A 26,216-nucleotide genomic window follows, 5' to 3' on the forward strand; every position below is an offset into this window, starting at 1 on the left:
GTCCTTTCTTCCACACCTTTACAGTGAACAAGGCCCACACTGATTGAGCCAAGTTCAGTTATAAGAAGGAAACACAGGCACTGAAACAGAGATGAGTTGTCCATCACATAGAGGGAAGATCCGCTCTCCACCCACACCCACCCCAAATAAAAGATAGTGTATTTCACCTGCCCTTTATGTGTACCGTAATTAAATTAGTCTTTTAGCATCAAGCTATAGAGTGTCAGACATCTCTTGTATATGACTCAGAAACCAACTCAAATCTGTATATTAGTCTGGATTGAAAGACATGACTAATCTTTCATTAATGAAGAGAGAACAAATGATATAGACTGCAAAGTCCCTTTGCTATCAACATACTACTGTAGTTTAGCTTCTAAATATGTGATACATACAAAAAATAATACATGTAAACTGAGACTGGCTCTTTAAGAAGAGGAAAAAAACCCACCTTCAACTCATCTGAAAATTTACTGCTTGACACTGAGGGAGCACAGATTGTAACTAAATGTAATTGTGTGACCAGCATAGCAATCAATCAACTCTGATATCAATTCTCACTCTCTCTGTAGTACAACAAAAATCTAGCATACTGCAGATTAAGGTTTCACATTCAAGAGAACTGGGCTAAAATACTTTGGTAGTCTGGAGGAGTAGCTCCAGAAAATGGCAGTGCCCACTTACCTGTTGATGTAAAAGGGGTAAGTTTAGAATATGAATCTAAAGGCTCCCTGGAAAAGATGACCTAAAGCAAAGTTATTCCTCCAAGTCAACTCATTTTGTGATCTGATCTCTGAATCACTTAATAAAAATTATTTCAATTTGTCTAACCGTGGCTCTGGGTGAGAAAACTTGCTAAAAAATTCAGAAAGATCTTAAAGAAAACAAACTTTTATTTAATAGTATTCTGAATTTTAAATGGCATTTGGTTGGTTCTTTTGTGTATATTTTCTGTGTGGGAACATGTATGTAATCTGTGGCTGTAAAACAATCTAGTTATTTGATTGGGGGAATGGTGGAGAAGCCGGGAATTAGCAGAAGGAAAAAATACACCTCTACCCTGATATAACGCGACCCGATATAACATGAATTCGGATATAACGCGGTAAAGCGGTGCTCGGGGAGAGGGGAGGCGGGGCTGTGCACTCTGGCAGATCAAAGCAAGTTCAATATAACGTGGTTTCACCTATAATACAGTAAGATTTTTTTGGCTCCCGAGGACAGCGTTATATGGGGGTAGAGGTGTATATATATAAGACTATCAGGGCAAAGATACAGAACTATTTTATATATATATATATATATATATATAAAGAGGAAGGAAGACTCGTGTGATTTTTTAATTTACAACAACATATTAGTTTTGGGATTTCATATTATCTGCATTTAAAGTAGATATTGTGCCTCTGTATAGAAACACACAGCAAATAGCCCAGCAGCGTGTATTTTTTCTGTGTAGTAGGCATAAGGATTTTCTTAAACATGTTAATTTGTTATTGTAGACGCTGTTGATTCAGCAAAGATGTCAATTTATGTCATTATAGACATCTGTGGCCATCTGCACCAAAATTTATGGGACAACATCCCCAAATCCTGAAAGACTAGCTTGCAAGACAGGATTCTGATGATTTCACAGACCACTCACATCACATTTTTTGTAAAAGCAGCAAAGAGTCCTGTGGCACCCACGAAAGCTCATGCTCCAAAATGTCTGTTAGTCTATAAGGTGCCACAGGACTCTTTGCTGCTTTTACAGATCCAGACTAACACGGCTACCCCTCTGATACTGATCACATTTTTTGTGGCTACAGAGATGTCATTAAAGAACCAAACTTCAATATCTATAAACTTTGTATGGTATCTTTCAGGGTTTCTAAGCGGACACTGTAAATATACAAGTGATGTAACAGATCTAATGGTCAGCTCAACATATTCATGTTCTTCTAACCTCAGGAGATAATTTCTTCCAAAAGCTCTCTTCTCTGGAACAAGTTTTATAGCTAGTTAGAGGGATGCTAGCTCATGTAAGTTCCTCCCACACTCCAGTATTTTTGTTTCTAATTCTCTCCTTCACCTGGGAATTTGCAGCCAGCTGGAGTTCTAGGAGCAACTCCAGTGTGTGACTGAGGATGGGAATATAGAACTGACTCCAGCACCAATAGAAATTTTCTACATAAATGGAAGGTTTTAAGTGTGACCACTGTACAATTCCTAAAATGCTCAGTAAGTTGCCTCATGTCATTCCCAAGATCTTAAGTGCCACATTTTGGATATTTTCATACTGCAGATTATAAGGACTTCTGTCAACTGTTTTTGTCTTTTGTGCCATCAGATACTGTGAAAGTCATGATAGGTTTAGGAAGAGTCACAGATTTGGCTTCTGTACAGAGGTCTCATGCAGAAGGCCTAAATCCAGCATTTAAATATGGCAGAGAGGGGATATTTTGAGCCTTCTCAATAAGGAACAACCTCCTGGGCTATGGAGCTCAAATAGGCAACAGAGGACAATTGTGTCTTAGTAGAGCCCTTTATTGTGCTATTTTTATGAGTGGGAAGGCGTGATTTTCATATGTTTTTATTAACTATTACTAATGCTTTTGAGAGTGAGTGAAGAAGTTGAATTTTTACAGGTGAGTAGTTTTGACATCTCTGAGCCAAACAAGACTATCAGGGCAAAGATACAGAACTATTTTTGGAACATAGGAATTCTCATGTTGGACCAGACTTCTGGTCCATCTAGTGCAGTATCATGTCACCACAGTGGCCAGTGCCAATGGTAAAGAATTGTGTGATTAAAATAATTAAAACACACTGTGATTGGTTTTGGGTTCTAGGTGGAGAGTTTCTGAGGACTGAGGATTTGTAAGGTGTGCATTGGGTGTACGCATGGTGCAGAACGTTGCTAGGTACTGGGCTGGTGAGAGCTGTGCTGCTCTTAATAGGAGCTGGCCAGCCCAACGTGGGGAAATTGGGTTCTCTTCCCTCTTGCCCGCTTTCTCACACAATGTTTAGCTATGGGGAAAGTGCCTCTTTCCCTAGGGCTGAGCACCATGTAGGCAGATGGGAGGGGGAAGAGATGTAGCAATGCTGGGCTGCAGGAGAAGGGAAGAGAAATTCTCTCTCTCTCTCCTTTACTTATCCCTGATGGGACCTACTGCCCATGGGATTTAGAAGCAGCCAGTGATGCCCACTCCTCCCATGATTTTATTTGGGTCTCACAATAGTTGGGGTTTTTCCTAAAGTCCCAACTCCTGCATTTATGGGATTACATGAGAATATTAGCTTTCATTTTAAGTAAGTTTCTAGCCCTGATGGTTGCAGAAAAAAACATTGACAATGTGAACTATAAAAGTTGAACAACAACAAAAAAAGGCAAATAAAGAACCCAACATTTATTGTTTTTTAAATCTCACTATTTGGGGGGAGGTTTGACTTATGATTTTTGAATTCTTGGAGCTGTTAATACTGCTTCTTTTTTGTTTGTCTGATATTTTGTTTTCAACCCTTGCAATTCATTTTTAGGTCATGTCCCATCAGCTGGAAATCACTGGTCTAATATCTAAAGCCCAGAATGATTTGCATTTTTAGGCACATTGGGAAAATATTTTATTTCCATTTATCTACAATATCACAAATGACTTGTGATAAGGCACAATTCTTAGCAAGAAACCAAAAAAACCCCAACCATCCAGTTCTATGCAATTATGTTGAGGAAATATTTAAATTTTAAATCACCTTCACAACAAACCATCTCAGATATTAATCTCAACCTAGCGAACAACAGCAACAAGAAACGTTACCTTTGCAACCCTGTCATTTGAATTTTGAACACATTTTATGTGTGGCTACCTGGTGATGTTATATCTTCCTAACTCATTGCAGTTGGTTAGTGCAATCAGTTACTAGTCTGTCCCCAAACTCAGGCCTCATCTATATTTGAGAATATGCCCAGTTAATCAGCCAGTAGCCAGAAACTGGGGTAAACTCAACAGTTTTTCTATCTACTGCTGGGGTTTGCATCAGTGCAGTTATTCTGGCTTCTGGGCACTATTGCTAAACTCAAAGGATAGATATGGCCTTGGTTTAATCTCAAACAAAATAAAAGACTTAAAAAAAGTTAATGTTTATGGCCAGAAAAATGGGACTTGTGATCCACAGGCTTTTCTAGTTCATCAGCTAAACTGGAGTTACATAATAAACTACTAATGTAATTTTACTGCTCTCATCAATGTCATTGGGATTCTGTCCATCAACACATGTCAGGAGAAAACAGAATTATGTCTGTGCTGGTTGTCATCTTGAGGAAACTAGCCATTATACATGAACATCACAAACGGCAGCTTATCTATTCTTACTTCTCCCACATGGAATCAACAGTTAAGTCCAGGGAACTACTGCAAAGTTAACTATTACAGAATTTTCTATAATCTTATTAACAAAAAAAACGGACACAGACTTAACTACTCGCTTCCAGCCCAAACAATCTGCTCCCTGATTGTGGTGAATGGTATAGAATACAATAGTGACTCGGCCAAGGGAATAATGGGAGGAATGTTTCTGGCATAAGCACCAAAGCCTATTATGGAGAAAGATTATTATTAATGGCAGTGCTCAACTCCTTCCTGTGTGACATCTCTTGACTGGCTACCTAGCAAATACAAGATAAAATGATATAGTTGTGTCTCAAATATGCACAGCTGTAGCTAACACCTCTGACGATCCAGCAGCAGTGCAAGCTATCTGCCAATTTTTAAAAAAATATTAGAATGGTTTTAGAGGTGGCAGGCCATTAGGAAGAGAGAGCACATTAGGAAGCTTTGCTGCATGCAAGACAATGATATCTACTTTAGTACATAGGTTCCTGGATGATGTAACTGGCTGGATGTCACATCCTATGCTTGCAATGTCTAATCAGTAAACTTTAATATGATACCCAGAATGATAAATTAAGGATGGCACCACACTTCAACCCAGATTCTTCAGGGACTCTTAAAAATAATGTGCTAAAATCCGTATCTACTTCCACTTTCCTAGATCAGTTAAGAACAATGGCATAAATTCTGTATTGACTTGCAACCCACTGATTTCAGTGGGAGTTACGTATGCTATAAAGCAGTGTAGAATTTGGTCCTTTCCCAGTGCCCACTTTTCTCTACTTACTTTTCTGTACTGCGTATGAACATAAAAGAAAATAACATGGCAGGAAACTAGGTCTTACATGGGCAATTTCAAGGTCAACATTTTCTAAAGTCTAAAAACCGACTTCAGCAGCGGAACCTACATACATTTGCGGGTTACAAGCAAATATATGAACAATCATGACATACATATGGCTAAGCTGAGTAATCACCCAATCATATATCCATATTGTCCCTTTGTGTTTATATTACATCCTCGTTTGTCCTTATCCTGTAATTGGAGCGATGTAGGCAAAGGGTCTGCCTGTGTGGGTCCAGTTACAGGATCAGGGCTTGTAAAATCTTTGGGATAGCAATGTATTTCTTGTGTGCCTTTTGTGAAGAGCCTAGCACACTTGGAGGTAAAGTAATAAGTAATAATTTTGGCTTACAAACTTTGAGAGTGGTCTGTCCCATCTTTAATCCCTGTTTTAAGTAATTCATATACACTTGTAAACCCAAGCATACATATGTATGTACTAAATCTATACTATACACACTATACATCACGAGTGTGCTTATTTTCATAACAAAAACTGTTGAAAGATTGTAATTAGGATTGCAAAGTAAAGCATTTGGAAGTTAGGAAATGACAGAATTAAGGTTACCTATGCAATTTGTGTGTATTATGATACAATCTTTAATTACATAGTTACATAGTACTTTAAGCACAAGTCCCCTTCATCCATTAATGTACAGGATGCTCAGTGAATGAAGCAGCAGGTCAGCATTTTTCTCTGTCCTCTAAATTCGCTGCATAATCCCCCACCATGCATCGAATACAGATTTTTTTTTATTTCCCCATGAACTCTTCTATTGTGCTCATCTCTGTAATATCTGAATATCTTACAAATACTTATACATTTATTTTCAAAACTCTCCTGTGAGATAGAAAGTATTATTTTTATTCCCATTTTACAGATCCAGATCGAGAGCTGAGGCAGAGAGAGATTTAGGCCAAAATTTGCTAAAGAGTCCACTAATTTTGGGTGCTTCTGTGAGTGCCCAGCTTCAGACACCTAAGACTTTTTTCAAAGATACCGAGTTGGGTACTTCATTTCAATCTGAGTGCTGAGTGTTGAGCACTTTTGAAAATCAGGCCCCACATGTCTCAAATTGGGTACCTGAAAAACAGAGATTTACTGACAGTCTCCAAAAATGATGGTTTAAGCAACTTGCCCAGAATCACATAGGAAGTTTGTGACAGATCTATGGATAGAATCCAGTCTCTTGAGTCTTAACCTATGCCTTAATAACCAGACCATCCAACTGCCCTATGGTTCAATCGATACACACACCTTCCAACCTCTGCTGAGAATGAGGCAAGATTCCTACAGGCCATAGCCTCATCCACTGCACAACCTTATCTCATTCACCATTCATTGGGTGCAATAAATGAAACAGGGGTCCTGTGAAAAAAAAGTATTATGTGATTACACTATTAAAGACTGCATCAAAACACTTGATTTCTTTATATACAGAAAACTATTTTTTCAGGCCCATATACTTCCTGAAGCTCATATACTTCCTTTTAAATCAGTGTTGTGCCTTTTAGATCCACTCAAAGAATGGCGACTCATGACATTTATGCACCATCTTTATTTATGAAATAAAAGGAAAATCTGCAGAGCAAATGGATGCAAATCCTTGTACACATGTCCAAACATCGTAATATTTTGAGCAGGACAAATGAGAAGGAAAACCCTAAATCAATCCTAAAAAGAATTTGTCTTCCAAAAATATTTGTAAAATGCCAGTGAGATTTATGATGCCTACCGCTATTTTTCAATTAAAAAAAATAATCACATTATTGTATTCAAAAATACTGAAACACACAGTATGAGGCAAAGAAAACCATAAGAAAATGTCAAATTGGTAAAAATGACATGAAATTATTAACCATGTTGTTTTTAGCACTGTAAAACTTCAAAGTGTTTGAGTTTCACAAAGGAAGTTCCATCATTAGGATTCACTATGCACGCATGGAACAACATGGCAGAAAGCATGTCTCTGATGATGCACAAAGAAGTTACTTACAGGTAATAAGTGTAGGAGTGATAGCTTCTTCTGCCATGATGGTGGAAGGATTTAGGCAGTGGTGGAAAAGATGAAATGGAAGGAAAGAAAAGCCAAATATTAATGTATGAAAAATCAAGATGAATTGAGACCAGAAGTGGTGACACAAATGAAAGGTAGTACAAATGCATCTCAGGCACATCATGCAATATCTGTCCATTCCAGATATGATGTAAATCTACATAAAATTTTAAGCAAACAAATACATAATACCTCACTGAAATGTTAAATTAGACAGTTTAAAACAAGTGTAACAGCTAAGTAACATATTAGATACCTAATAGTTATGTATTATATACATCATATAATACATACACAGACACACACACACACACACACACGTAAGGTGCTAAACATGCTTTTATTTCACATTGTATTAACTGGTTTAGGAAAGACATGGCATCTCTACTGCATTAGTTAGAAGTTTAGGAATGAAAAGTCTTAGAATGCTTATAAAGTAGCTTCTCTTCCCGGCAGAGTACTGTGGAGTTTTTTTTGGAGGCTCTTTCTAGTTGCTCTCATTCCTTAGAGACATTAAAACTTAGCCTACCATGGATATGATTAGCCTAGCTTGTCACCCAAAGCTCGTTTCCAGAAAGCCAAATAAACTGTCAAAGTATGATTCCACTTTTCATTAGGCATTTCATTGCAGAAGAAAAATGAAATAACTTCCTCGCCCCTTTGTGTCAGAATTACTTTTATAACCTTGGCTATATTACTTCACAAAGAGTGAAATTCACTCCTTCCCCAAGTAAAAGGACTATATTCAGGGATCACAGTGGAGGTTTACTGGTGGTGTGAAGACAGAATCCATCCCCAGACTGTGGGCAGAATCCTGCACCTCTACTATTTCTGCCTCTGGGGATACTACAAAAGGCCACTTGGATCCCAAGCCTCTTCATCCATGTAAGCATGGATCCAGCACTCTTTCCCACCTGAGCTCCCTCACAATGATTCCCTCCACTCCACATTCAGAGCCAGTGAGGAACTCCCTCCTGCAGTGGGCAGAGTGCACAGGGCCTCCTGCCCAGCTGCGCCGCCTGCTGCTGCACCGCTCTCCCTCCCCGATCAAGGCTCCTGAAAGCAGGGAGGGGCAAAGCCCTCCACAAAGGGATGAATTTCACCCTGCTCAGATTCAAAATCTTGATTCTAATTAAAAAGAAGCTTATTCTCCAATAACCATTGCCTCGCCATAGCTACAAATAATGTTAATGTACTGGCAAGATAAAAGACTGAAATAAACTGGGTAGGCATCTGTAATTCTCACAGCACCCAGATACAGTGCTTTGACTACGGCAAAAACTTGTAAACAGGCCTAGCAAAGGACTACCACAAATGCTAACTTGCCTTAGGCTACATGCTGCAGGCATTCTTTTGAAAACTAGGCTTTCATCACATTTTCTCTCTCATCTTCTTTGTTTGAGGATGCCTTCAGAAATATTTTCCAGTTTTTATTCCCATTTTTCTGATACTTAACAGTATTGTTTAAACACAAATGGCTGGTATTGAATATTTAATCATATGTGGCACATTTGCAAAATGCACACCTGTTAAAACTGGATTTAAAAAGAGAACCAAGAATATGGTAACAGGAAGGCTATGGATAAAATCCTGCACTTCTTAGTCAGGTATATCTGCTACTAAATTCGGTGCCTGCAGGAAGGGTGCAGGACTGGGCTGTATGAAAACGGTTCTGTTTACTTATATTGTGTTGGGAGGAGGTTGTTTTGGTATGTGGTGTAATCATAATTATCTTTTTTTTCCCCTTCTCTTTTCAGAAATTATTCATTCTCTAGCTCCCATTTAGAATCTCATGACACCGCAAACCCTATTCCTTACCATATGTTGCCGTGACAGAGATTTAATGTAATTAGTACAAATGTTCTCATACATCTAAAAGATGTATAGCAATTTTAGAAACAACAATAAATATAATTAATCAGTGCAGCATGGCTGGTGCTTGTACGCATAATTCTGCCAAACATGTTATTGAGATAAATGATTCTGTTTAAAAAATGTTGAAAACTCAGGTGCTTTAATTTGTGTGAATACATCAAATTACAATTTGATATAATAGGAGAAAAATTAAATGTCTCATGTTCAAGTTATTTTTATATTGAGTTCTTATAATATGAGCAAGAGGTTTTAGAAGATGAGACTCCTTGAAAATTTGATTCTGAAGTTTTAAATCCCCAACAATTCTGAGGTACTGCAAAGAGAAAATTTGTTATAAAAATATAATGTTCTAAACGTGGGTAATTTAAGAAATAGAAAACTAAGACTTACAAAAACATTAGATCATTTAGCAAAGACACTGTCCATGCTTTGGAAAAATCTCAGTTTTAGAAATGCAACCTTAACAACTGAGTTCCATTTTACTTTTGATATATGCGGATAGGTCCGTTGGCATGTTTTATAAGTGGAGGTTAACCCAGGTGGCATAGTTAGTATAGTGGCTTCCGCGCCACCCCTCTTCTGCAGCTGGCATAGAGGGCATGGCAAAGGGAAAGGAGGGCCTGGTTGGGTCCTCCCCCGGACCTGAGTTATCCCTTGTTTCCATACTGACTGCTGGGAAAGGTTGGCAGCTGGTGGAGATTAGAACAATCTGAGCTACATCCAGGGAATGGACTAGTGCAGTTGTTCTCAACCAGGGGTCCGCAGCTCCCGGGGGACCATGAGCAAGTTTCAGGGGGTCCACCAAGCGTGGCTGGGCCCAAGGCAGAAAGCCAAAGCCCTGCCATGTGGGACTGTAACCCGGGGCCCCGAGCCCCACCACCTGGGGCTGAAGCCTGAGCAACTGAGCTTTGTGTTGCCCCTTATGGTATGGGGCCTGGGTAATTGCCCTGCTTGCTACCCCCTCACACCGGCCCTGGCTTTTATATGCAGAAAAACAGTTGTTGTGGCACAGGTGGGCCGTGGAGTTTTTAATCGCATCTTGGGGGTGGGGAGGAGGGCTCAGAAAGAAAAAGGCTGAGAATCCCTGGACTAGTGCACTGCAAGCTCAGCACCAGAGAGTGGAAAGGGCATTCCTGAGTAGCACTAAGCATTTCTTACCCATTTAAACAGATACGTACATTAGAAACTATTAGAAGGCTCAGGCGTATATGCATCTCAGAGTGGAAACAAAAGAAGCACACAAGAAAACAACTCTTTTTTGTTGAGGGGAACTGAGGCAGTTTCTGACCCAATCAAATATTAATAGCCACTGGTTTACTACACTCCCACAGCAGCAACAAGATGGTAGCACAAACTGCAACTGCTGCATCCCAAATAAACACACCCTCGAGCAAACCTCTCCCATTAAATCTAAGTTTTCAACCTCCATACTTTTTGGAAACTTAATTGAAATAACAAAATGATAGAGGTATATAAAATCATGAGTGATGTTGAGAGAGTGGATAAGGAAAAGTTATATACTTATTCCCATAATACAAGAACTAGGGGTCACCAAATGAAATTAATAGGCAGCAGGTTTAAAACAAATAAAAGGAAGTTCTTCTTCACGCAGCGCACAGTCAACTTGTGGAACTCCTTACCTGAGGAGGTTGTGAAGGCTAGGACTATAACAATGTTTAAAAGGGGACTGGATAAATTCATGGTGGCTAAGTCCATAAATGGCTATTAGCCAGGATGGGTAAGAATGGTGTCCCTAGCCTCTGTTCGTCAGAGGATGGAGATGGATGGCAGGAGAGAGATCACTTGATCATTGCCTGTTAGGTTCACTCCCTCAGGGGCACCTGGCATTGGCCACTGTCGGTAGACAGATACTGGGCTAGATGGACCTTTGGTCTGACCCGGTACGGCCTTTCTTATGTTCTTATGTTCTTAATAATTTAGAAAAGAAAAGAACAGATAGACAATATAGTAGATTGAATTATGCCTTTTATCTATCCATCCCTCCCTCTCCCCTCCCCGCTATTATCCAAGATCCTTAATATAATTTTGGAAAGCACTCCTATTTATTATTACTGTTTACCAAACATTACAGGAATATTGCTATCACTTTCATTTCACTGTTTTTTTTATAATTTGCCAGGTAAAGCAAAACTTTCTTTATGCACGTAGTTGTCAATGAGGTCCTGCAATTTTCAATGCAGGAATGTTGGAGGCAGGGGGAGATTGGGTAAGTTGCTTGAAACTGTGCAATGAAGGCTTGGTTCAAATTCCATTCAAGTCAATGGAAAGACTCCTACAGACTTCAATGGGCTTTGGACGAAGTCTTAAGTGAGACAGACAGATCATATTTGAGAGCAGGCCACTCCACAGGATTGATTCTGATTTCGCGAACATCACTGTAAATTGATATCGCAATCATGATCCAGGTCCCTCCACCCTTTGTAGTAGTCATTAGAGCAACCAGCATCTTTATGCTGGAAGAAGGGTTTAGTGGTTGGCGCATCAAACTAGGAGACAAAAGTCTGGGCACTATTCTTAGCTTTGCCGCAGATTCCTTATATGCCCTTGGGTAGGTCACTTAATTTCTCTGTGCCTCAGCTTATAAAATGAGAATAATATTTAAGAACCACTTTAGAGGAGCATTGGGAGATTTAATTAATATAGGGTTATGAAGTGCTTTTGGGGTTCTCGGATGCAAAGTTCCACAGAAATGCAAGGTAATATTTTTTGACCCAGGATTAAGTGAATTCCTTACTCAGTTAAAACTCCTGTTGAAGTAACTGATGCCCAATTATCAAGTATAATCATCACATGGTACAATATTGATAAGCTTGTTTCACTCAGAAGTAGTTGAAGTACCATAAAACTTATGACATACTGATATTGCCCTTACATTACAATTGTACTTAGCTTGCAAAACAATTATAAATTCTCTTCCAATGCATAATATGTACACAGTAACTGAACCTAGGTGAAACATAGGGACCCTAGGTCGCATAGTCAATTGATACTCTACTGAATAACTGGTTCAAGTTTAACTTGGGTCATAAGTGAAATTATTTCAGGGCCTGTCTATGCTACAACTATATGTTTGGAGACCTGGCCAGAACACAATCATCCCTATATCTGGTTAAAAGCTGGCTACATCTTGTAATGTAGATGAGTCCTAACTTTACTCTACAGTCTCTGTTCAAGCCTGCAGTGTGGTTCAGGAAAATGGTTAAAAATTAGTTATCCATAAATCCCATCTACACTACAAGGTAGAACGGTGTTCTAACAATGTCAAGGGACAACATTTTGTAACAGAGTTCCCGGACACGGTTACTGTAAATAGGCCTTAGTGGTTTCCATTGAATCACTAGCAGACTTGTCTCAATCACTAAGAACATTTGTCCCAAATGATGTCAATGGGGAGAGGGGGAAGAAAACCGAGTGCCCTACCCACACCTGCCACCAACTACATGGGGCTGGAGCCTCCCCATTGCCCAGGGATTGGCTTATAAAAGGCCTCAGCAAAGCAACAACCGCTGGAACAGCTGAGGGACCAACATTTGCCTGCTCGGAGAAAGACTGTGGAGGGAGCAGGACCTAAGCAAGAACCTTCCTTTGCTCCTGGGCAGCTCTCCCTGGGAGGCAAGAAGAGTCTTTGCAGGAGTCGCTCTCTTAACTGGAATTACTCTACACTTTGGCACAATTTGTTAAAAAATGGCAATCTGGGCTCAGGAGAGGCTCAGAACTGGACTAAGAAGGGTGTTGCATGTAGGTCAGGATTAAGTGATGCAGGACTGGCAAAGCAATGTGGAGAGCCTTAATCACTGCATGCCAGCATTATGTCTGGCTCCAGGGAGGGGCTTTTGGGCCTCATTTTTTATAGTTAAAATGGAAAGTATGATTGCAGCAAAGAATTAAAAGCAAATGTATGGAAGGAGAAGGTACTGCATTTCAGAAAAGATTTTACTCTTGCTACACAGGATTATAAACGCAAGAATTTACTGGGAATGTCTGGGTTTTGCAAGACTGCTCCAGTGTCCCAGAAGACTGCCCCAGTGTCCACTGGGGGAGCTCACAATTCCCTTTCCAGGACACTCTTCTTCCCTCCACTGCCTCCCCTCTATCTTAAAGAAAACTGGGGCCCAGCTGGCTCTGTGTTGTGCCCCAGTGCACGACCTGCCTGCCAGCTATTTAAATGTGCATCTGAGGTGCTCCAAGCCTGGCACTATCGCCAATTGCTCAATGTGCTTCAGGTTTGGAAAAATTCCAGACCTATTACACACTACTGGTACACACACAGTTCAATCGCCAGCCTGCAAGCAGTAGACTAGGGCCAACACAAGTGGGCCTGAATTTCCTTTAAGGAAGGGAACACTGGACTGTGATTGGGAGGTCACAGAGGAGTTCCAGGGAAGTTAGAGTAGATTCCAGGGAAGTGGAGGTAGATTGGAAGAAAAGGGTAAGAGATGAGCACTCAAAGGACAAACATTTGTAGTCCAACCCCTCTTCAAGCTGCCAAACCCTACTCATCCACTCCTTCAACTACCCCCAACCCGAACACCAGGGCTGCAAACTCTTTCATACATCAGAATAGATGGCCAAACCTTAATTCAACTTACTACTGAAATTCTCCCAACATAGGCACCGGCCTTTCAATGTCCTAGCTGCTAGAAACTTCCAGTTTTCTCCCTTCCTCACCCCTTTACACTGTGATGGTATTCAGAAAGGAAGTAGGTTTCTCCATTTAAAACAGAGGCGGCTACCTCTATTGCTATAGCAGTTTTCTAATGATGTCCAAAGCACAAAACCCAAATGCATGTGTGCTAAACCTACTTTTGGAAACATCCAGCATCTTTCCAAGAGAACCATTTTCATTTGTTTTCATGGAATGAAATCTGCACAGAACAATATAGACTTGATCCATATCACAATTCATCTCAGCTCCCTCATTCCCTTTCTATTTAGACTGAGCATTTCTTTTATATTCAAGATGGGCAACTTTCTCAGATTTCTGTGGGGAATCATATAATATCAAACTTTCAGCTGAGCTGCTGCACAGAGACGAGGCATGCCCTTCTGGGACAGAGATACTGTTCTTACATTATTTGGGCCCATCATGCAGTAGTAATATGTACAATGCTAGAGTCATTAACCTTCAGTTGTTTTTCTTTGATAACAAAGCCACAAACCTTAATTCATAAAAAAGTGCTGCAAGATGAAAAATTCATATAGCTCAGTTTTACAAAATGCCACAAGGCTTCAGGGAAAATAAGCAGCATTTCCTTAACTCTGTGGTAAAGGGCAGCAAGGTGGCTGGATACATTTACCTGAATCACACTGAAAACTGCTGCAGGAGATGCTCTGACACAAATATGCACACAGAAAACATATATTAACTGCTCACCTTTTCTTCATTACCAACACAACCCCCAGAAATATAATAACGAACAGCAAGATGCCTGCAATGACTCCAGCGATTTTAACAGTATGGTCTGTCTCCTTCTCTGGCTCTGGGTCTGGTTTTCGAGTAGCAGCTCCTATGAAGGTAGCGGATTTAAAAGAGGAGGGGGGGGGAGAAAGAATAAACACATTACACTTTCTTCTCCTGTTACATTTAACATACATAGTAATAAGCCTTATCAGAGCCAACAGACAGCAATGCTTTGATTTTTTTTTTAAACTGGTCTCATATGCACTGGAAGGAATGTAATTGTTCATATTGTTCTACAATATTTTGCTAAACCACAACACAAGATGGATACTACACCCACGCCTGACCCTTTTATAAGACCCTTTTCACACATACAATTTTCTGTATTTTTATTATCTGTGTTGGCTCCCTGTTCTTCCTGCCATTTAAAAACTTTCTAACACCACAATAACTATCCTAACTATCCTAAGCCTTTATCCTAATTTGACTGGCTGGAACATCTTCCTTAATTATTTTTCATAAATGAAGCAGTAATTCCATAACATATTAGCTTAAACACCTGGAAAAGTGAGATAAGCTCATTTGCCACACGTTTTACCAGCAATTGTTTTTTTGTACAATAGACCTTTTTTTTTTTTGCCTTTGGAAATCTAAATCTAGGTCACATCTGGTAGGCAAAAGACTCCTTCTAAGCAATTTATTCACAAAGTGGGAAGCAGCTGATGATCACACCACTGGCACCCACATTTAATATCTGTTTAAATGAGATAACCAGTGCCTTGCAGCAGCTACTGTCTTAGTGTTTCCAGCTTTCCCATTTAAAAAAACCCACCATTTGTATTGTTTACTGTATAATGTGATGGAACGTCAAATCCATGTCTGATGAAATATCCATTTCCTCCACTAAATGAGTTCAGGATGAAAAATGTTAAGGACATAATGTTCAATTCACTAAACTGAATATATATTTTTTGAGAACTTATACTTTTTAAAATCAAAATGTCACATATTTATCATTTGAAGCACCATATCACCTTTACAAAGTGGACAGATAGTCCTAGAAATAGGAATTTATTTATCAGTTTTCTTATTACAGCTTTTTTTTTGGATGGGGAAAGCAGGGGAGGTAAAACGCAATTAAACTATAATATTATAGAACTAGCATTCCCATCACAGTCTCCTGGTTTCATTAGGGGCACTTAAAGGCACAGTCTACTTGTCCTTTTATTTGCCTTTTTATGAAAAATGGCTAAGGCGAGGCTTTCACCTGGGGCCAAATTTTCCTCTGCTCCTCTCCCACGATCAGGGCCAGATTTTCAAAGGTGGCCAGCATCCAGCAGTTCCCGTTGAGACACTCATAGACCAGATTTTGGAAAGAGCTTAGTGTATCGGATGAGACAATCTGGCCACTTTTACTAGTGCCTAAATGTGAGCTGAGCCCTTCTGAATATTTGGAACCAACTGTGGGTGCTAAGCTTGTTTGAAAATTCTGGCCAGCGTGTACTGTAAACATAATGGGCTAGAGATATTTACTATCTATGGGCCCAATTCCACCATGTTTACTACAGCTAATATCTTACTATGAAATAGTCTCACTGAAATAAATGGGAATTCTGAACTAGTAAAACTCAATATGTGTAAAGATAGTGGAATCAGGCTTTATATTTTCTGTAAAACAATACTATTTTTAATTCCCCTGTATCATATGAGGGATTTCTTTAAAAAAGCTTCCTATTATTATAATTTATACAGCACTCAAAGTGTGCTAGGTACTTAGAAGATACCTACTGTACCTTCTTAATGCAGAAAACAGCTGTTGAGCTGAAAATGGCAGGTGGGAAACACAGAATCAAGGGTGATAAAAATGACAAGGGAAGCTATGGAGTTTATAGCAAGGGGAAATGAGAATTGAAACAATAGCAAGATCTAAGCCAGAGGTCTCAAAGTCCCGGCCCTCGGGCCATCTGTGGCCCGAGAACCTCCCCACTGCGGCCCATGGAGGAGAGATGCATGCAGACACGATGCCAGCAATGTCTGCTGCAGGCACCACCCCCTGCAGCTCCCATTGGCTGGGGGAGAGGGACAAAGATACCATCACTAGTCGCCAGGCAGAGTCAGACATGGAAGCAGAGTCACTTTTTTCCACAATGAATAGATACAAGTCAAAATACCAAACACAACGATCTGATGCACGCCTTGCTGCAATCCTGAAGGTTTCAACTGCTCAGTCACTGAGGCCAAACATCAACAAACTGACAGAACTGAAGCATTGCCAGGTGTCTGGCAAACTCTAAAAACTCTCTGGCAGGTGAAGAATTGTATAAAGTTGTATGACAGTTTTATTATTTCTAAGAAATTGGAAATAAAAAATACAGTATAAACGTTTTCTGAACACCATCTTCAGTGACATTATTGGCCCGCTGGGAGGATTTGAGGACTGGCACTGGCCTTAAGGTAAATTGAGTTTGAGACCCCTGATCTAAGCTTTCAAACTATCCTTCTTACATTCTCATCTTTGTGCTCTCCTCCACACTGCCTAGTATGACTGGAACACCCACCATCTTCTAGTGTGCAAGATGACTATCTTCTTAATTAAAATAATTCCTTATAATTTCCTTCCTTCTATGGAAGCTAGCAGTGTTAATTCAACAGAATAATAAATGCACAAGGCTACCAATAAAAAGATATAAAATAAAATCTTGCTACACTCTAAGGTAGAGGTCTACACAATCCAACATGCTTTTCTCAACATCTATTACCTCCCTCCATGACTGAACAGGGCCCTCAACATAATGGAAGCACTATGGGTTACAATGTGCAAAGAAGGGAAGAAAGCGAAGAGGCCATTAAAAGCATGCACATATTCTGCCTGTCATGGAGATAATCTCTTTTAGGGTTAATTGCATTCTTTGCATGGCTGCTTTTTGGGGTTGAACAGTTAGGAGGAGGATCCACCATCATACAGATCCTCCAGCTCACACATGGAGCTTTTCACACATGGAGAAGGGATATGGGAGCTCCAGAGGCTAGAGTAGGGACATAGGGACATAGGAATTGCCATAGTAGTTCAGACAATGGTCCATCTAGTCCAGTGTCCTGTCTCAGTCGTTAGCATCAGATGCTTCAGAGGAAGGTGCAAGAAACCCCTTCAGAAGGCAGATGTGGAATAGAACTGCCCCCCCGATGGCTTCATCCTAATTCCCACTGGTCAGAGATTGGTTTAAACCCTGAAGCATAATGTTTTATATCCCTTTCTAAACTCTTTTAGCATGAGCTATTCTAAATCTGGATATTCTTGTTACCCCTATAATTGTCCAATCCCTCTTTGACCGTTACTTTGTTCTTAGAGTCAGTGACATCACGTGGGAATAAGTGCCTGGTCTAATTCACATTTTGAGTGAAAAAGTACTCCTTTTATCAGTTTTGACTTTCCCACTTTTCAATTTTATTGAATGTCCCATTGTTCTTGTGTTATGTCACAGGGGGAACAGAAACTCCTGTTTTACCTTATAAACACCATTCATTATTTTATATACCTTTATCATGCCCCTTCTCACCTCTCTAAGATCAGCTATCCCAATCAATTCTTGTCACCCTTCTTTGAACCCCCCTTCATTTTGGATCCTTTTAGCGAAGAGTTCACTATTCTATATAGGGCTGAACCATTGATTTATAAGGGAATTATCATATTTTCTGAATTATTTTCCATCCTGTTCCTAATATCTCATTTGCTTTTTTTGACCATAGCTGCACATTGAGCAGAGGTCTTCACCAAGATATGTCAGGTTTGTGAGTAGTTCAGATTTTTCTCTCCAGTGTGCATTACTTTGCATTTATCAACTCTGAACTTCATTGATCATGCTGCCGCCCGTTCACTTAAGTTTTGTTTTGTCCCTCTGAAGTTCCTCTTAATCTTACCTGGACACGACTAACCTAAATAACTTTGTGTCATCTAAAAATTTTACTACCTTACTGCTCACTCATCCTGCCAGGGAATTAATAGATATATTCAGCAACCACTGATCTACCATGGAATTTTGAGGTACCCCACTGCTAACCATTTGCCATGATGAAAATTGCCTTTTTATTCCTACTCTGTTTCCTGTCTCTTAATCAATTTCTGATTCATGACAATACTTTGTTTCTCACCCCATGACTATTAGTTTCTTTAGTAGCATCTCGTGAGAGACTTTGCCAATGGCCTATTTAAAATCTAAACAAATTACATCAGCTGGTTCTCTTGTAGCCTTTATTTAATCAAGAAGTACAACAAATCCTAAGAAGTTCGTGAGACATGATTTTCCTTTTCAGAACCTGGGCTGGTTATACTCTGTTATACCATGATCTAACAGTCCTGGCATTTTATTACACTATTTTTATTACAGTTTTAACCAATTTGGCAGGTACAGATATAAGGTTTACTAGTTTGTAATTGCCCAGATCTCCCATGGAGCCTTTTAAAAATATAGTTACCTTCAAATTCTCCAGTATCAGAGCTGTTTTTAATGAGAGATGGCATATTTTTGTTAGCTGCTCAGCCACTTCATACTTAATCTCCTTCAGAACTCTTAGATTTATAGCATCTGGGTCTGGTGACTTATTACTTTTTAAATTATCAATTAGCTTCATCAATTTCTTCTGACATCTCAATCTGTGATAGTACCTCATTTTTTATTACCAGAAAAGTGTGGTATAGGTATATCCCTTAACATCCTTTGTGGTGGAGACTGATGCAAATAAATCATTTAGCTTGTGAGCAATGTTCTTTTATTCCTTAATTTCTCCCTTGGTGATCCAGTGAACCCAGTGAGTTTCTTTCCCAGGCTTCCTGGTTCTGATCTATTAAAAGAATTTCATGGTTGTTTTTATACCCATTTGTTCTTCAAAATCCATCTTACCCCTCTTACTTTCCCTTTTACATATTGCCTTCTGTTTACTGGTTTCACTGGGGTTAGATTTCCAGATTTTGAAAGATCTCTACTTGGTTCAAATAACCTCTCAAAATTTGCCATCTAGGCAGACTGGTTTACATCATGCTTCCTGATTTTGTTTTTGTTCAGTGGTACACATGTCTTGTAGGAATCAGTTAATGTCTTCTTACCTATGCCACCTGTAAGGATTTTTCTTCATTTACTTTTGACTCTAGGGCCTTTTTGACTAGCCTCTTCATTTTATTAAAGTCTCCCTTTTATCAAGTTTAGTGTCACTTTTTGGTATCTTATTTCCCATTAGGATGTTGAACCTAATAATATTATGGTCACTATTACTTAGTGGCTCAGCTACTTTTAATTCTTGAATTAACTCCAGCAAAATAATCCTGTGACTGCTCCATGGCTTGAAGAAATTGGTGGAAAATTCCTCTCTCTTTCCCCCAACAGAGTTCCCAGGGCCCAGCCGAGTTACTCTGTCTAGGCGCTGTGGGAAGGATTTGCCCCTTTGTGTCTGAATAATTTTGCTTATCTATTTAGTCAGGAGCTGCCTCATTCCCTGTGGTCTGTAAGGAGACAAGCACAATGCTGGTGGTTAATAAATAATGATAAACAATAATAGCCTCTTGCCTGTAAAGTAAGGGTAAATAAGTAGTGTATTACTCACGCCTTATTAAAATTGGAGTTAAGAAAATTGTTTGAATGAACTCAAAAATATAATCTAATTCTTTTAAATAGAATGTAAACTTGTTTGAATTTGCTTGTCAAATTTGATAATTTTCTTGAATAATAAAAGAGCCCTCCACCAGATAAAATCAAAATAATATTAGAGAGAGAGCGCAAGAGAGAACACCTTATGTTTGTTTTAAATTAATAAAGCTTGAACTTGCTTGTTTGGGGATTTTTATGAAATGTCTACTAAGAGAGATAACTGGGTCACTGTATATGAATAAGCAATCATTAAAAAAGTCCTATCCCAATGGCCTACCAGTCATACTTACAAACAAGCACAACAACTTCAGTTATTCTGACTAAAGCAATTCATTCAAAACCTCTACGATTTTTCTGCTGTTTATTTACATCAACAAATAATCCCTTCTTTTAACTAAAGCAGGTTGATCTCCACTTTATTTCCCACTCAAGGCTGACCAATTGGGTGTCTCTTTACTTCTACTCTGCAGCTTTATGGTCTCTAACCGTACTTGCTCAGTAAGTCATTTCCAAATTTTATCCAGCTAAATTTCATTTACAGGTGTTACTTCGACTGATGTAATGGATATGTTTAAACACCTCCTAGATAACAACACAGGTAGTCTAGACCATCTCAATCTCCAATGAAACTTACTTTTCCTGTTATTAACCAGCCCATGATTTTTCTTTTCTTTAGCTATTGACCCGTGTTACACAGAAATTGGTAAATGTCCATCTGCTTCTCCCTAGGGAAAAATTAATAATCACACCTACAAGATTTCATACTCTTTTGAGGCATGCAATCAAATTATTATGCAGGCAGCATGATCCAAGTATTATCGCTTTTCAACACCTACCTTTAACTCATTTCACAGAGCAGGTCAGGGAAATGAAATGTTATACCCCCGTGTGACAGCTGCATTGTGATTAGGCAGTTGGAATCATGCAAAATGGGAGGCACAGACATGTGGTGCTGTCTTTGATTATCCATTCCAAAGGCTCTACTCTCACTGCCACATAGCAACAAGATTGAAAAGATCAGAAAATGTGGCTTTAAAGACCCCCAAAGCTTCCAAGGACACAGCAAAGCACAAGAGTAGGTGGGGAAGGTATTATTATTATTACAACTGATATTTTAGTAGCACCTAGAAACTCCAAATCAGATTGGGAACTCCATTGTGCTAGGAACAATTCAAACACAGAGCAAAACAAGCCTTCACCCCAAAGAGGTTCAGTCTAATTAAGACAAGCTGTAACAAGTGAATGTCACAAACTATCAGAAGAAATGGGAGAGGGAGGGAAACAATTATAAGAAAATATATTTACACAGTACACAATGGGTATAAATAATTCCTTCTGCCTATCCAGCTAGCTGTTATGACTTGGCACTTCTGTAAGGGCTAGTCTACACTTCCCAGCCGGGTCGACGCGGTGAGTTCGACTTCTCGGAGTTCGAACTATCGCGTCTAATCTGGATGCGATAGTTCGAACTCCGGAAGCGCCGCGGTCGACTCTGGTACTCCACCACTGCAAACGGCGGTGGCGGAGTCGACCTTGGAGCCGCGGACTTCAATTCCGCGGCGTCTGGACGGGTGAGTAGTTCGAACTAGGGTACTTCGAATTCAGCTACACTATTCACGTAGCTGAATTTGCGTACCCTAGTTCGACCCCACTTCTTAGTGTGGACCAGCCCTAAGCATTACCGAAGGTCTTGAGGAGGAGCCTGAAGGAGTACAGGGCAGTGTCTTTATGGAAGAGTTTGGGTAGGATGCTTCATGCTGGAGGGCAGGAAAGTGAAGATGCTTGTGGGAAAACCGGACAACTAGGTAACTTTGCTGTTGGTTGTAGAAAGTTAGGCTATGATAAAATATAAAAGCATATCAATAGCTTTCTCCTGACTGAGCTATACTGCTGAAAGGGGAAAAAAAGCATTGTAGAGAGGTAGGTCCTCCTTGTGAATGCAAAGAGATCCACAGAGTAGGGATCCCTGTTGAACCTTGGAATCCACATTCTTAGGAGGCCAACTCTTTTCCATGGACTGATAAAAAAACTAACTCCCTCCTTGAGAGGATATTGGCTAGAAAACTCCATGCCAGTTTCCCCCTCATATGGGTTTTTTTGTGAGAATGAATGATTGAGCTCTAATTTCTAAGTTGGTGTCAGAAGAGGCACTGCTACAAGAATATAACAAGCAAGTCCAAAGCACTTTCTATTTGAGTTTAAATTTTGGTCCAGATGCCAGGATTTTAGATTGTACTGGAGAAGATCCAAAAGACATACAAATGTGTAGATTAAATGAATTATCACCCCAGCTAGTCTGTTTGTACTGTAAACAACTGACATTCAATCCTCATCTGCTAACCAGCATGTATTCTGCTCACAAAAGTCTTTGTTTCATTACTCCCGGCAGAATTCCAGCAACGGTAGAAAGCCCGCAACACACTTCATTGGTTGCTTTCATATCAACATCCTTATTTCTTCTTTGAAAAATGTACTGCTTTTTTGTCCCTATGGTTGAAGTTATGAGGTGTTGATAGACCCTGGGCAGGGTATAATTCGTGACAGAAGGTGGTTTTGATCAATTTTCTCCCCCTTTCTAGCTCATGTCTTGAATATATTAGTTTTGTAAACTCACTGGCTTAAGGTCTATTTTCTTTTTACAGTATTTCCCCTTTCTGCATTGTTGTTCCCTTGCCAAATGCTCAGTTGTAGATGGTATTCTCTGCTTGGCAGGAAGTGTGTCTTTCCTCTGTGTTTTGTTTAGTACCGAGTCAACTGTCAGTGCTGAAATCTCTGTAGCCTGATTCTCCCTCCCTATAACATGATAACTCCCATTCAATCTTTTTTGTTTTGGTGAGTTACTCACACACTGTGTAGGGAGAATAGGGCCCTAATTTTCATGACAGAGTATTTGCTCTTTATTTGTGATTATTTTACACTATATACTGATGCTCAGTTGTCTTTCCTTCATTAACAGTGTTTTGTACTTTAGTAAAAGTCATGCTGGGGCATGTGTGTGTGCACATACACTCGTGAAAATATGTCTTATGAACAGACCCTGAATAAAGGTGTGAGTCATGTGATACAATTAAATTCAGAGTCCCTAAGCAGAAGGAGTCTATCAGAAAAGGCCTATCAAAATAACTGCACGCTTCCTAACACTAATTATGAATGATTAACTTTGTTTATGACATTCCTCACGGGTGCAAAGACGTAAAAAAAAAAAAAGAATGGAGAACAGCATGAAAAGAAATGCAAAAGTGTCACTGATGGATATGTCTTAATCTGTTTGATTTTCAATTTGGTTGTAATTGTAAACTCACTTTTAGGTGATTAATTTTAGCGCATGTGAGCACAAAGTAGGGTTTGTTTATTTTTTAAACATTTATACTTTTGGTAAACATAAGATATAACATTCATAGCTGCCATAACCAAACCCAACTGCCAACGTGATGTGCATCCCTTAGCCTCACCCTGATCTACACTCCCGTGATTAGCTTTACTGCTTGTCATGGGCTATTTTTTTTAAAGCCCCTCCTTAAAACTTCAGGGGCCTACACATAATTTTAAAAAGCCAATCCACTAAAACCAAAAAGAAAAGGAAGAAAATTAAAACAGCCCCTCAAGCTAAATCAACCTTGACTATTCCCCAAACAACCAGCCACACAACAAAGCACCAAAAAAAAAGAACTTATTCCACTCTTACTAAAACTCCCCTTGTACTAGAATCTCTGTCCCACTTCTTGGTTTACAATTGCCAAATCTTAGGACAGTGTGGAAAAGTATGGAAATAAATTACTTTCCAATAGCTCCTTTTATCAACAAGAAAGTAATAAAAATTAAAGATTCCCTTCTTCACAAGGTGATAAAATAGTCCCAAACACTCCCCTGTGCTGGAAATAAGGGGCATAAGGAGGGAGATCTTGTCTCTCATGTAGCCAGACCTCAGACCATTAGGGATTCGTGGGTCATAATCAACACCCTAACCTATACTGAGTAAACTAATAAGCAGCCAGTGCAGAGCATAGAGCTGTGATGCTGTGCCCTTGTACAGATAACTTGCTGAAAAGCAGGAAGCCCCATTCTCCACAAGCTTAAATTTTCAAATAATTTTACAGGCCTTAAAGGACAAGGAAAAAAGTGCATTTTGTCATGTGATAAAACATATCTTTTTTCTTGGGTGGACATGGCCAAAAAGTGTCAGCCATTGAAGAGCACACTACCGGACTCTAATCCCACAGTGACAAAAACATGGGTTATAGTAGCAAAGTCTATATCAGAAATAAAAGGTAAAAGCCTCTTGGCCAACTGCATATGCAAAGAAGCAGTTGGGTTTACAACTGCTATCTGGTCATCTAAGTGCAGCAGAAGTCTAACAAGACCCCAGGAATTGCAATCACACGAGTTGTATGGTGAGATCATGCCTCCAATCAAGGGGACTCACGGAACGGCAATAGGAGGCTATGACAATCCACTTCCATCACTTTAGACGTAGGTAGCTAGCTCTCATTCATGCTCCAAATGCCAGGTCACTTGAATTCCATGATTCCACTGCCACATTATTTGCTGTGGATTTCACCTCCTTCCACAGAAGGGTAATCTAGAATCTGAGCTTTCATTAGAAATAAATGTTTCTTTCGATTGCGAAGATAACCACTCAAACACCAATACCCTGCAAACTGTCGTCGTGATGTCCAAGTGAGTCTGCTGGGAGCTTGAAACAATAACTCTAAGAGGTGTAAATTGCCCTACTCATTTCAATCAGGATCTTGCCCTATGGACTTAGATTCTGTAAGCAATGGAATTTGGCATTTTACCAAGATACTATGGAATTCCGCAATTTTTCCATAAACTTTGCCAGTTTGTTGCAGCTAGCCATTTTGTTTCTTATCACCCTGCCTGCCTCTTGCTGTCCAGCTTTCTCCAGATGAAAAGTTAATTTTATCACACTGCAGGCTCCCACCAGAGCTGGAGTCCAGCATGCACCCATGGAATGGGGAAACCAGAAGTGCAGACTGGTGCGGAAGGCTGGCTTGGGACCTGGAGAAGGGAGATGTGTCGTTGCAGCCAGCTACAAACTCCCCACTTCCCTGGAACATATGGGGCGATTAATCTAGACTAAACTACCTAGGCAACATCACAGGAACCAAGGCCCAGGTCGCTGAGTTGCCTGTGGGAAAACATTCCATCCTCAAGAAGAAAAGACAAATTGCACATCAATTAGCATTTTCATCTGTGTGCAATAGTTGTATGTATTTGTGAGAGAGCAAAGGCATGGGGGACTAGAGGGGAGGATATTTCATGATAATAAAATAAGTTAATGTTGTTGAGAAACATTGGGGTTGTTGCTGTGGAATTTGGCCCTATTCTGTGTACAAGGCACAGTGAAGTGTTCAAATACATCACTTTAAGAAAGATATGAACAAATGGGAGACAGTCCAGAGAAGAACAAAAAGAAATGATAAGACATTTAGAAAACAAAATGAGGAAAGGCTGAAAGAACCCAACATGTATAGTGTAGAGAAGGCTGAGGGGGGTCTTGTTAACAATTTTCAAATATGTAAAAGGTTGTTCTAAAGAGGACAGTGATCAATTATTCTCCATGTTCACAGAGGGTAGGACAAGAAGTAATGGTCTTAATCTGCAGCTAGAGAGATTTAGGTAGGAAAAGCTTTCTAACTATAAAGATAGTTAAGTGCTGGAATAAGTTACTCAGAGAAGTTATCGAATCTCATCACTGGAGGTTTTTAAAAATAGGTTAGACAAACACCTCTCAGGGATGGTCTAAGTATATTTAATCCTCCCTCAACTTGGAGCACTTGCCTAGATGACCTCTTGGGGCAGAAATGTATCATCCCAAATTCACCTGTGAAAGAAAGGAATCGACTTTACTCCAGAGGAACCCCACCCATTCCTTCTGTGGTCCACGGGCAAGTCAACACCACCTTATAGTCAGTGCTACCAAGGCAGTAGTTAGAACGATCACCATCAAGGACATCTGATCTTCACCCATTGCCTGGGGGAGAT

At 39.7% G+C, this 26,216-nt stretch overlaps 1 protein-coding gene across 19 annotated transcripts in view; it reads right to left on the minus strand.

The window, feature by feature from the left end:
- The window catches only part of PTPRM (protein tyrosine phosphatase receptor type M), a 717,223-nt gene that overhangs the window by 205,894 nt on the left and 485,113 nt on the right, over positions 1-26,216 (minus strand). For 12 of the 19 annotated variants that reach the window (XM_039523703.1, XM_039523700.1, XM_039523699.1 and 9 more), the window contains 2 exons: positions 14,545-14,677; positions 7,215-7,244 (listed from right to left, as the gene is read on the minus strand). In XM_039523703.1, the coding sequence (XP_039379637.1) occupies positions 7,215-7,244; positions 14,545-14,677 (163 nt within the window). The remainder of the gene's footprint in view (positions 1-7,214; positions 7,245-14,544; positions 14,678-26,216) is intronic. The other 7 variants (XM_039523706.1, XM_039523710.1, XM_039523705.1 and 4 more) reach the window with 1 other exon arrangement.

This window comes from Mauremys reevesii, linkage group 2 (assembly GCF_016161935.1).
Source record: "Mauremys reevesii isolate NIE-2019 linkage group 2, ASM1616193v1, whole genome shotgun sequence".
Classification (NCBI taxonomy): domain Eukaryota; kingdom Metazoa; phylum Chordata; order Testudines; family Geoemydidae; genus Mauremys; species Mauremys reevesii.